The sequence below is a fragment of the Pyrgilauda ruficollis genome, unplaced genomic scaffold (assembly GCF_017590135.1).
Source record: "Pyrgilauda ruficollis isolate IOZ18807 unplaced genomic scaffold, ASM1759013v1 scaffold25, whole genome shotgun sequence".
Taxonomy (NCBI): Eukaryota; Metazoa; Chordata; class Aves; order Passeriformes; family Passeridae; genus Pyrgilauda; species Pyrgilauda ruficollis.
Genome location: NW_024523822.1, coordinates 12,382,824 through 12,395,184, shown reverse-complemented (window position 1 = coordinate 12,395,184; position 12,361 = coordinate 12,382,824). Strand labels below are relative to the sequence as shown.

The 12,361-nt window shown below is 41.6% G+C and overlaps 2 protein-coding genes across 6 annotated transcripts in view; one reads left to right on the top strand and one right to left on the bottom strand.

Annotated features, from left to right (window-relative positions):
* Positions 1 to 4,162: 4,162 nt before the first annotated feature.
* Positions 4,163 to 8,733, bottom strand: ENY2 (ENY2 transcription and export complex 2 subunit). 4 transcript variants are annotated; one of them, XM_041470716.1, is made up of 5 exons: positions 8,626 to 8,733; positions 8,149 to 8,242; positions 6,184 to 6,254; positions 5,324 to 5,398; positions 4,163 to 4,397 (listed from the first exon to the last, which is right to left on the bottom strand). In XM_041470716.1, the coding sequence occupies exons 2-5, from the start codon at positions 8,214 to 8,216 to the stop codon at positions 4,321 to 4,323; spliced, it is 291 nt and encodes a 96-aa protein (XP_041326650.1). In that variant the 5' UTR covers positions 8,217 to 8,242; positions 8,626 to 8,733; the 3' UTR covers positions 4,163 to 4,320. The 4 variants fall into 4 exon arrangements, with proteins under 4 accessions (XP_041326650.1, XP_041326651.1, XP_041326653.1 ...); XM_041470717.1 differs by having other exon boundaries at positions 8,656 to 8,711; XM_041470719.1 differs by lacking the exon at positions 8,626 to 8,733 and adding an exon at positions 8,422 to 8,609.
* A 111-nt stretch (positions 8,734 to 8,844) lies between these two features.
* NUDCD1 (NudC domain containing 1) overlaps positions 8,845 to 12,361 on the top strand; it is a 36,300-nt gene continuing 32,783 nt past the window's right edge. The window contains exon 1 of one of the 2 annotated variants that reach the window (XM_041470713.1): positions 8,845 to 9,052. In XM_041470713.1, coding sequence (XP_041326647.1) covers positions 8,935 to 9,052 — 118 coding nt within the window. In that variant the 5' untranslated portion in view covers positions 8,845 to 8,934. The remainder of the gene's footprint in view (positions 9,053 to 12,361) is intronic. The other variant, XM_041470714.1, reaches the window with a different exon arrangement.

Genomic DNA, 12,361 nt, shown 5'->3' with positions numbered 1-12,361 from the left:
CAGGCCAAGTAGAACACAACTCTGATTTCAATTGCAAATACTTAGAAATTTAAATAAAGCCAAAGAGACCCAGCAGGTAGAAACACTCAATATTTTTCATTGCTCCACTCAATGACTAAGTTAAAGCCAAACTCTCAAGGTGTCACAATTGCTACAATTAAACATATTCCATGAGATGATGTAATGGATGAGATAGTGCAGAGCTGTCACCTTAAAGGACCTTCTAGAGAGAAATGAGAAACAGCAAATATTTTGTAATAGCACTGATGGAATCTTACTGGATTTAAACAACTTCAGATGTACTTGTTCTCCAAGTGATAAAGGGCCATACTGAAACATTATGGCAGTAAACAAGAATGAAGAAGGAACAGGGAGAAAAGAAGATAAATAAAAGAAGATAAAACCACACCACCCCCCACAAAAAAAACTATGATAGCAAAATCATTCTATCTAACATGTGAGTAAAAGTTTGACATCCCAGCAGAAATTATTGGTGATGTCACTGGTTTGTAGCATTTTTTGACTGGACTATGTCAATATAGAGAAGTTTTATGGGAGAATAATTATCAAACAAATTAGAATCAAACAAATTTCAGCTCATTGTGCATTTCAGACCCCTCAGGGCCTGACTAAGGGATAGGCTAAGCTTACTTTTTTCTATTGGCCTTTTATTGACAGCAGTAGAACTACTCATTTTGCTGTCACCTAGAATTTGGATTAGTGCACATCCAGAGCTACACCGATTTAGTCTATCTGTTATCCAACTCATTATTTCCATGTCTTCCATGTTACAAACTGTTTTATTTTTTGCAGATGTGTCTACAAAAAGATGAAGCTGAACCAGGTACTGGAATGTATATGCACTGGGTCAGCCAAAAGAAATATATTCCCACATTTGAGGTAATGCAGATCAATCCTGAATTCTCACTTCATGGCTGTTTAGTTCTGGGTTTGTAAGTGCATTTCATGACATTGAAAATGTGGACATTTTGGAGAAAAAATAGTTAATGCATCTCTCTGCCTGTATATGCTAGAGGTATGGATCCTTTAAAAACACACATTATTGTATTTTTCAGTGTGGGAAACAAAACCTCAGCATGACAATGCTCTGACCGAATCCTAAATGTTACTGTTTTCAATACTCAAACAAACAAGTAGAAACTGAGACTCTGCAGGAAACAGTTTGCAAAACAAGCCAGCCTATGCATCTGAGAATACACCTGCAGTTAAAACAAAAATAAGAGGCCACAAAGAAACCATCTCTCACTGCTGATATCACCACAAATCGAACTTCATTCTTAGAAGATCCATTGAGATACCTCTGACCTCCAATCTAAATTGGATCTGCACATGTCATCCAACATGCTCTTTGCCTGGCTACTTAATGGAGGCTGCACTGGTGTGATTAACAGAACTCACGTGGGGAACAAGTGGCTTTGGGCTGCTCACATCAAAGAGCAGCCAGTGGTACCCTGAGACAGGAGCCACTGGTGTATCTCTGGAATGCAGGCACTCTCCTCTTCTTTCATGGTCTACGAACACGCTTGCATTTGAAACCAGTCTGGGCAGAACTTTACAGCTTATTTTTGGCAGCATGTGAAAGAGCTTGTTGTCAAGCCTTTAGCTTCAAATTGGTCAGCACAATTTTCTGAAAATTTTGACAGTGTTTAGTCTTTATTCTGTGCCAAGTATGAGCTGACTGCAGAGGACTACATTGCACTTAGAGCAAATGCACTTCAGCTGTCATGTTCCAAGTGGAACTTCAAATGTTTACAGATGAGACAAGTGTTTCACAGTTCAGTGTACGAATACCATAAATTTAGTCCTCTCCCACCACAATGAAGGAAATAAATTGGTAGCTCTGGAGCAAGTTGAGTGCCCATGACATGCTGCAGCCATTCATTAAGCAAAGGCTTTAAAAGTCGTGTGCAAAATATTGAAGAACATTAGCAAAAACCTACAAGAACAAAAGAGTATGACTACTGATGGTAATGTACAGCTTTGACACATGTTAAACAGGCTCAGGTTATATTCTGCTAGATTGTGTGAAGAAACAATGTACTTCATCAAGTACTAGCATTGGGTATATTAAGTCTGGAGTGAAGAACTCATAATAATTTTTTATATATGCAATTCAAATACAGAAAATAAAGTTACAAACATTGAATTAACATACTATGCTGGTTTGGCTGGGATAGAGTTAATATTCTTCATAGTTAGCTATTACAGGGCTGTTTTCAATTTGTGCTCGAAACAGTGCTTAGATCAGGCTGTTCTCATTATTGCTGGGTAGTTCTTACACACCATCAAGGCCTCTTCTCCTTCTCACCCCACCCCACCACTGCAGGGACTGGGGATGCATAGGGATTGGGAGAGGACCCATCCAAGACAGCTGACCCCAATTGGGGGTCAGCACACAAAGCTGGAGGGAGAAGGAAAGGGGGGATATTTGGAGTGGTCGCATTTGTCTTCCATAGTAACTTAAGTGGGATGGAGCCCTGCTTTCCTGAAGGTATCTGTATATGTGCCTGCAATGGACAATGGTGAATGAAGTCCTCGTTTTGCTGTGCTTGTGTGCATGGCTTTTACCTTACCTATTGAACTGTCTTTGTTTCAGCCCATGAGTTTTCCAACTTCAATGCTTCCGATTCTCTTCCTCATCCCACTGGGTGTTGGGGGGGAGTGAGTGAGCAGCTGTGCGGGGCTGAGTTGCCAGCAGGGGTTAATCCATGATACATACTGAATGCAAAAACACATTTTGAAAAACAAGATGGATCTTCAAGTGAAAGAATTGTCTTCTTTCTGACCTCCACCATTATTCAACAGCATAGAGGCAATGACATACAGCAAATATGCTCTAACTGACATGAAGGTAGATTTAAAACAGCACAGGAGGAATATCTGCAGCAGATCCAGGATCTTGGCTCCAGCGCTGTTACAGTCTTAGCAGGAGTTTGGTCCTTGTAGACAAAAGATGTTCATGACCAGTAACATCTTCTCTCGTTGATGCTGGTATTGCCCTGTTTATACCAACCCATCTACTGCCAGACTTCACCGTTGGCTGTTGCCAGATTTCTCCCAGGCCTGTTTCCCCGTCTGAGGCGGCACTGGAGCCTTCTCAGGCTGGCACTGCCGCTGTCGCTCTGCCCAGCCCCACGCAGGTGACGCTGCGGGCGGGCAGCGCGGGGAGCGCTCATGTGTCTGCTCCCCGCAGGCCAAGGGGCTGGAGAGGGAATGGGAGCTGCCACCACCCTCCCCATGCGGCTCCTCAGGCAGAAGCTCGCAGCAATGATGGAACAGCACAACCCACTGGCACAGGAACGGCTTTTTAAGTGACAGTTTTTACGGTATTCTTCTAATTAGGAGTATGAATATTATTTTGAGTCAGTAATTTTTTCACAGTAGCCACCGAGTCACAACAGTATCCGACTGCTCATTCAGTTTTTGCTTATGCTTGCGCTTCTACTCCACTTTATAGATGATTCTAAGACGGGAAAAATTAAACATTCTCACTTCAAAGCCTCTTTCTTGACCCTCTCTATTAGTCAAATTTATTTTTGCAGTTATGTATAGACCTGGCTGATGTTACAGCTCCAGATAAAAGAATTAAAAATGCATGATGTTACAGTGGCAAATTACTGTACTGCAATTTCAAAAGGCCCCAAAGATCCACTTAAAAAAAAACCAAAACAAACCAGTAATATGGGCAAAGATAGAAAACAGTAGTTGTTCAGAATTAGAATAGCGACTCAAAGTAAATGTGAAAAGAATTGCTGATGAAAGATACAACTGCCTTTTTCTTAAAGAATTCAACCTCTTATGAATTGCTGAGTAAATACTTGCATACCATGTCAGAGACTTCAAACAACTCATTCTCTAGAAAAGAAGTACAAAAGGAATTTTACCAACAGTTTTACGTAGTCTTAACGTTGTCCTGCTTACTCTGGGAAAATCAGAAAAGCTATGCTCAGCAGTATGCCGTATCCCATTTTCCACACTTTTTTTTACACCTTTCTGCATTTCTGGTCAACATACTTGTTAACTGTGCTTATTTTCTGAAAATCTTTGCAAGATTCCACAACTGTATAAAGTTAGGGATTATTAAAAACTGTGATACCACATTACGGTCCACCGAGAGAGAGAACCACCTTAGAACCACAAGTCCACAAAATTTTTTATTAAAATAACACCAACTTTAAGAAATCGATGCAGTGCAGAGAAAAATTAATGATTTTTCATCCTTATGAAGTATGTAAACTGCATTCCAATCCTGACATGACTGATGTAATACAGAAACTGTATCCCAGATGAATGTCAAAGTTAAAGACTGGCATGCTGAGCAAGGAAGGTTCTTATTCTTTGCAAGAGCTCCTTCTTTACACTGTCTGGTACCAAAGCTGAAACACAAATAAGAAGGCAAGAAGTCAAAAAAGACAAAATAAAAAGTATGCTAAAACCGTACTTTTACAATATTCTACAACACAATACTATTTTTTCATTGTTCTTGCAATTCTGTTAATACCTAAAGTAACTGAAACAACTTGATTTTCATATAGCACATCTATATTTTTCCCATTTAAAATAGGCTAAAATTAGGATATATTGAGAACAATGCTACTGGTCAGGTTTTTTGTTGTTTTTTTTTTTTGCCTATTCATAGTCCAGAAAACTGGAAAGTTTCAGGAAAAGGATTATTTAGCAGGAAACAGGACATAATCACCAGAACAAGTGTGATTATCCTACCTTTTTTCTTCACAAATTTAAGACCAAAAAAATCTCAAATCTGGTCTCTAGTAAGGGCGTCAAGCAAGCTATTTTGAAGACCTATTTTTATTTAGAACTTAATGAAGTTTCTACCACTAACATCAAACCCTGCTAAAGAGGCTGAAAGGAACAATATAAAGAGGACTGAAGTTTCCTCAACTAATTGAATTTTTTTGTATCTGTATGCTATGTCTTTACTCTTCCCATTCCCATTACACTAGATCAGTTAGTTCTGATTTTCCATCTTAAAAGATGTGGAATTTTAAAACATCTGTGTTGCATACACAACTTGGGACCATTAAGTCAATTATAAAAATGAATATAGACATGACTAAATAATCTGCAAAAGAAATCTGAAGGCTGCTACACAATACAAATTCAAGTTCCATTGGTTGTTAATATTAAGCTATTAACATTGTATTTTTAGTTAATATCAAGTTTTATTAACATTTTTCCTTGAATCCAACACAGACAAGCTCATGATGATGCTTTCAAAATACTAATGAAATAGAGGTATGTTTATTGATGTACTACTCCATCCACATTTGCATTTTCTTACCTCTGCCTTTGGGAGTGATTTCTGCCACCAAATCATCAACAGTAACATGCTCTAATCCTTTTTCTTTAATGACATCTGGGGAAGACCAAGACCAATACTTTAAGTCTTTTAATCCATTCATAAAATGACAAAACCTGTGCTGGTGATTAAGAGACAAAACCTGCCTACATGGTCATGGGAGAATACAAAGTAGCATGGGACCTAAATATAGGTTATTACCTCACTACCTACTGCACTGTATAGTGGATTTTAGTCTCTCACTCATGCCATAGATATAAGGATGGGAACCTGTCACTGCTGATGCATCTTGATCAGCTCATATTTTAAAAACAAACATGAAATTGTTTTATCTCATCTGAGCATTACCAGATGTGACTGTTACTAGAGTGTTGGAGCAGTTCACAAGTTGGCTCACTTATCTCTTAAAACACATTATTTACACAGTAGTAAGAAAGGTGCAACTGGAAAAACACTTTGGAACATACAGTAAGGAAGAGCACAGTAAATCCTTACTATTCTTCCAACTGGTTTAAACAAGATTTCTGTATATATTTCAGCCAAGTCAAAAAGTATGTCAGAGAAAAAGGAATAAATCTATAGCAAAAATAAAAGCTATTATTAATACACATGAAACAACTGTTTACTTATAGTGCCTTGCACACTACTGAAAAATGCAGAAATCAAAGCTGAGAAGTAATCTCAATTCAGTAGCATGTTTAAACACAAATGTCAAGTTGCCAGGGATACATTCTTCTTGCCCAGATCTTGTTTAAACTGTCAGTAAAGCCTTCAGCTGGGACTTTTATTTGGCCAGAATCTCAGCTGACTACAAAGGAAATTAATTAATTGACCACTGTTACCTTTGCAATGTGCCTTCAATTGGTCCTTCCAGCCACATTCAATTAATTTGGCTCTCAGCAACTCTTTAAGGCTGTTAATACAATATAAAACTTGTTAGAACAGCAAACAGTGCTGGCAGCTTAAATATGGTCCAGTGTGAAAGCCAGGCCTACAATTACCCAGGAACTCCTAGAGCAGCAGCAGAAATGGCTGAACAGCAGGTGAATCCAAACCCAAATGAGTTCCAATTTCAGGTTACCATGTTGGACTACGAGGATTTGGTGCCTCCAGAGCTAACTCACAGAACTGCTTCAGGCAATGTTGATGCTGCAGCCATGCAGAAAAAGGCAGAAGCCCTTGAATTACTTGACCTGACAGAGTGTACTCTGGTAGCAGAGGTATGCAGACTTTCAAAGTTGGACTATTGCACCTGATACCAGGTCTTTAAAATAAGTAAAACCTTCTCCCTCACCTTTCAGGAAGAATTCTGCACTACTCAACTGCAGGTTTATCTCCCCATTTACACATTATCTCATTCTGGGTGAAAATGAAGGATCCTATATTTTAAGCTTCCTATCTTAAGCTTCCATGGTTAGCTATGTAAGCTTAAGCAATAAGGATTCAGGCATTACTGGAAAAGACACAACAATCTGCCACAACGAAACATCTACTCCATATATCAAAATACAATATTGAAAGTTAGCTAAAAAGTGAAAATTAGTACTAAAAATATTAGTACTAAAAAAACAGAAGAAGGGAAAATGAAAGTAAGCGATGATAAATAACATTAGTATCTTTTACCCTTTTCTCCATTAGCTAGGAAGCCTGCTTATCTTGTACTATCCTAAGTAACTCTAGCAAAACCCTGTTTTTATGAATGAGAGGATTGTAGCAGGAGGCTGAACAGTGTAGGTCTAATCCCTTTTACTCAGTGAATTGTGTAGAGGGCAGATGAACTGATGACAAAAAGCAGAGTAAGAATACAGGTGAAATTGGCTGCCTCTGGATATTTCTTAGTTCAAGAAATCTAAGTGCTCTGTCTCTGATCACAGTACAGCTCTGATAAGGCCTGTTTATAAGACAGCTTTTGACATCCTGATAAAACCCTTCCTATTCTTAAATTAGCATAAAATAGATCTCAATACCATTTCAATAAATTGCCTGCTTCTCTCAAGCTCTATACAATCTTCAAGGGGATGGTCACAACCAGGAAAGATGTGGAGCAGAGATACCAGGTCAGGCTACAAAAGATTACACGAGGCACAAGGCTATGGCATGACCTAGGAAAAAATTTCTTGTCATACAGGCCTTTAAAAACGATGGAAAGAGAACTTTTGGTGCATGGTTGCAAGCACAGTGAAAAAATGAGGAGGGAAATGTCACAAACACTCTAGTGATATGTAAATACAACATCAATAAAACAGACTGAAGAGACAACAATAAGCCAAAAAAAAATGGTGCAATTTACTTGTTTGCCTTGACTGGGATCTCTACAATGACTTGCACAAGCGATCCTTTATGTATTCAACAATACATAAATATTGCTTTACCTAACAAGAGAAGAGCTAGAAACACAAGAAAAATTTAAAAGAAAAAAGGAAATTTTTTGTTTCCTTCTCTTTATCAGGAAATAACAAGATTTAGCTGCAGCAAATTGAATGGAAGGATGATTCTTACATGAATCTAGGGCATTCCAACACAAAATACCTGCAATAAGAGAAAGCTTCAGAGTTTATAAGCCAATTACCCATCCTTTATTTCCCCACTATCTCTTTTCAATCGGAAAAATAAAACTGTTCAAAAGGCATTTTTTAAAATAGTTTATGTAACACTCAAGACCTTCCAGTCCAAGACTCAATTTTTGAGTCTTCTGAGTCCAAGACTCAGTTTTTAGAGTTTTTATGGAGTTTATTGTACTTCTAGGTGTAGTGCAGTCTTGATGTATTTAAAGCCTCTCACCGGCACAGAGTAGAAATTCCACTTACCGTTCCCGCTCTCCTGTTTCTATTAGCTTTTGGTTAATGGTTGCTCTCATTTGTGCATCTTTGTTCATTTTGGAAATCTAGGTTTTCCACAAACCTACAGAGAGCAAAGCAGAGTTTCGACAAATGCTGGTGTCATTCATTCAACAACAAAAAAAAAGTGACCAAAGCAGAATGACATGCAGTGTTCCGTCCACTGACACATGCCCGAGGTTAATGACCGGAGCACCAGTGTGTGACCAGCTCAGGGGCGAGCTCGGCACGGCACCCACCCACCCGGCCGTCCGGGCACCGGCACTTCGCCGGGCCGCCTGCGCGGGCACGGCCCACCCTCTGCGGGCACGGCCTCTCTGCAGCCCGGCCCTCCCGCCCGGCGCCCCCGGCGCTCGGCCCACCCAGCGGCGCCCCGGAGCGAGGGAGCGGCGCGGGGAAGGCCCGGCCCGGTTCGGGCCCGGCTGGCCCCGGCTGGCCCCGGCTCACCGCCCGCCGCAGCCCCGCCGGTTCGCGCACCAGAGGCGGAGCCGCCTGCAGGACGCGCCACGCGCCGCCAGCCCCACTGCTCCTGGGCGCGCGTGCCGCCGGGAAACGTAGTCCAGGCTCGGCGACTACAGCTCCCGGCGCGCTCCGGGCGCACGGCTGCCTCCTGGCCCAGACTACGACTCCCAGCATGCACTGCGGCGGCCGGGAGATCTCGTAGCGTCTTCCCGTGGTGCTGCGCGGCCACTGCCGCACGTTCCCGAGGGCCCGCGGAGTTGCCGGCGCTTCCCGAAGTTTTCCCGGAGCCGCGGGATGGCGGGCGCCGCCCACTGCTCCCTGCAGGCCAAACGCCTGCTGCTGGACCCCAAGTTCGAGGGATACAAGCTGTCGCTGGAGCCGCTGGCCTGCTACCAGCTGGGGCTGGACGCGGGTGAGGAGCGGGCGCGGCGCGGAGCTGATCCCGCCGGGCATGCCTTGGGCAGCGCCGGGGGGATGGATCCCGCCGCCTTTCCCTTCGTCCCCTCGCGGTGCTCCGCGGCCCTCGGTGCAGGGTGCCCCGAGCTGGGAGTCCCGCGCCTCTCGGACGGCGGGGGTTTCAGAGATCGAGCGCTTCGTCTCGCTTTTCCCGTTAAAACTGCTGCAGGTGGCCAGGGGCGTCCGGCGTCCTACCCGCCAGGTGCCTTCGTGGTGGACCGAGGGGCCTGACTCGTCAGACCTCTGCCTTAGCCCGCTTCTGGTGCGCTTAGTTGCTAAATGAGTAAGGAAGCTGTGTCCTAAATCTGCTCTTGCTTGTGCAGGCGAGGTGAGGCAAATGACCAGCTGAGGTGGTTCACAGCGGAGTGTGGACGGAGCACATGAGGTTTAGAGAAATAAGTATGAAACTAAGGTCTTGTACAAACTTCAGCAAATTAGCTGTTTTTCTTTCTTACTGTGCCCAGAGTTCAGAGGTGAATCTTCATGTCACGCATTCCATGCCCCGCTTTCTCTGCCAAGCATCATTAGTGTTTGAGATGCTGGTCCATTAACACGCTGATTCACTGAGGAGTACATTAGCACAAAGTCCTGTTGGGTATGTGCCTACAATCTTAGCCATGCCCTGAAATATCTCAGCACTCTACGTTTACTGATTGGAGAAATTCAGGTCTTTTTGTAAGGTGGGTGAATTAGTTTAATTTTCTTTGTAAAGCTGAGACAGTAAACACAATTTGTGTGGATCAATCTGTCTCTGTATATTTACTGAACAATATACCTGTCTGCAGAGTGACCCATTACATGCTACTTTAGTTTTGTGTAGAACATACTCTATTCATGGTAGATCAGAAGGGTGTGTTTGCCATGCTGAGTTGTCAGCAGTAGGAAGGAAGTTTTTAGATAAATTTTGTATTGAAGATTAAGTGAATGAGACTGTGAGTGTATCTGTGGTAGGACTGCAAAATTTAATGAGAGTAACATTTTTACTGTAAGACTGCTTTAGGCGTCACCTTTCAAAAGACAGCCCAAATGCAGGTGAGTGGGTGCATGTTATGAGTGTGCTGCAGTTGTGTCAGAGAGAGCGGCAGCGTAGCATTGGTGCACTCCCTGAGTTTGTTCTGCCTATGGTCAAGCAAACTTTGTGGTTCTTGGATAGTCAGTTGTGCACCTGCTCTAAATAGGTGAGGATTACAGATCTTCATTGAAATACATGAACAGTGGAGTTGCTAATGGAGAGATGGATCTAGTCAGTTCTTGTCTGTTAGGATACTCTACAAAATGGTTACAGTAACTGTGTAAGTGTGTAACAGAGGATTGGTATGTGTGACTGTGTTCTTTTCTTTCCCCACTCCCCACAGTGCAAAGACCCTGACTCATTTCAGTCTAACTTACTCAACTGTGCTACAGAGTCACTAATAGTAACTCATATTTTCTGTTCTGTGTATGCATATGTAGCTATAGATACTGGTCCTCTGAAGAGTGGAAAGCTTTTATTGTTGCTCTTGTGTATTTGAATTAATAACAGGAAATGTATAATTCCTTATATCTGTCCTCCAGATGTTTTGATTGCAGCCTGCTCTTCAGCCATGTGGCTGCTTCCTTCTCCTTGGTGGTTTTCTTTTGCGTCCTTCAAAGCAGTTTATTCACAGTGCAGTGGTGTTCTGTGCCTGACTTTTGTATTTCCCAGTGTCAGTGGTCTACACATGTGTTAGATTTAGGGTATCCTGCCAAAATTTGATTTTTGTGTTGTGCAGGAGTGGTGAGTTGAGTTGTTGAGACTGTGGATGGTGTGTAGGCTGTGGCTTTTTCAAATTGCTGCATGATAGAAGAAGCCAGTAGTGTGTGGGAAGGCCAAGAACTTCTGCTTTCCAGCACACCTGCATGCAGATTCAAAGCCTCTAGAACATGATGAAGAGCTTGGTAGTTTTTGGGGTATTAAATAAATATTTGTTACTGTGTGAAGAATTTGATTTAATTTCCTCAAAGTGGCTCTGAGTGCAATAGCTGAAAAAAAAGTAAAATGTTGAGGAACACTGTCAGTACAATTATTTCTGATTTTATTCACAACTGTTTGCAAAAATAACATAGTAGAATCTGGAAGATTAATGTAAAAAGGTGGTTGTTGTTTTTGTTTTACAGGAAAAGATTTAATGAGTGTTTGTCTCAAATGACCTGAGATTTGTAGTTCTGCTTGGGTGGCATCCCAAATTTGGTGGCAGTTAAGAGGAATATGTGAGTTTTAGAGTACTTGGAATACATGACAATAAAAATAAATAAGTGCTGGTTCTTAAGTAGAACTGAATTTTAACTCAGCTGCAGTGAAGTGTTTATTATCTATTTTCATTAATTTCACTGCTAGCTATAAGATAAAATTACCAAAAAAAATGCCCTGTGGAATTGATGCAGTCTTCAGCCCCTGGAGCAGATGGATAGCAGCATGTGGTGTTGTGTGACAACTTGTGGTGGTTGTCATGTTCCTGAGGACTACAGCGAGCTTCATTTTCTGACCATCATGTAAAACCTAGTGTTCAGTTCTAATATGCCTTCAGCTGGTTGACTATGGTTGCCAGAAATTTGCTGTGGCCACATATGCGACTGACATTTTAGGAAACAATTTATTTATTAGATCTGTGATAGGAGGTGATTTTCTAATAAATTTCTAAAAATGTATGGTCACCATGAAGAAGAATGGGGGAAGTATGATACTGTCTCTTCTCTTTTAAATACTACGATTTGCATATTCTTCTTTTATTTCTTCCTTATTCCAACCCATTCTGTCCTAGTTAATGCTGTCACAGTCGTTTGTTTTCTCATATCTCCTTCTGGTAATACATTTCAACTAGTAATGAGTCCTATATTATTATGCTTTTAATTCGTAGTTCTTCACTGTAAATTTTGTCTTTCTCCTTACTTTTTTTAGGTTATTTCCATAACTTATTTACAATGTTTCCCTTGCATTGAGTTTTGTAATGCCTTTTTTTGAGATCACCGAACATATAGGAGGGATGAATGAGCATCTTGGCTGTGGTTATCTCTTCTGCCCTAATCCGAGCTCAGCAGAGTCCAAAGCAGAGATTGTGGGGCAAATCCTTGTCTCCAGCAAGGAACATGTCCAGGTTGCGTAACATTTTTAAGGGATCGAGATCATTGCTGTTCACTGGTTAGATGTCTCATAATTCCTTTTCCTTTCCAGAGGCTTGGAATTTATTCAGATGTGGATGTCCCTGATCCCATTCCTCTCTATCTTGTCTGTTGGGCAGGACCATTG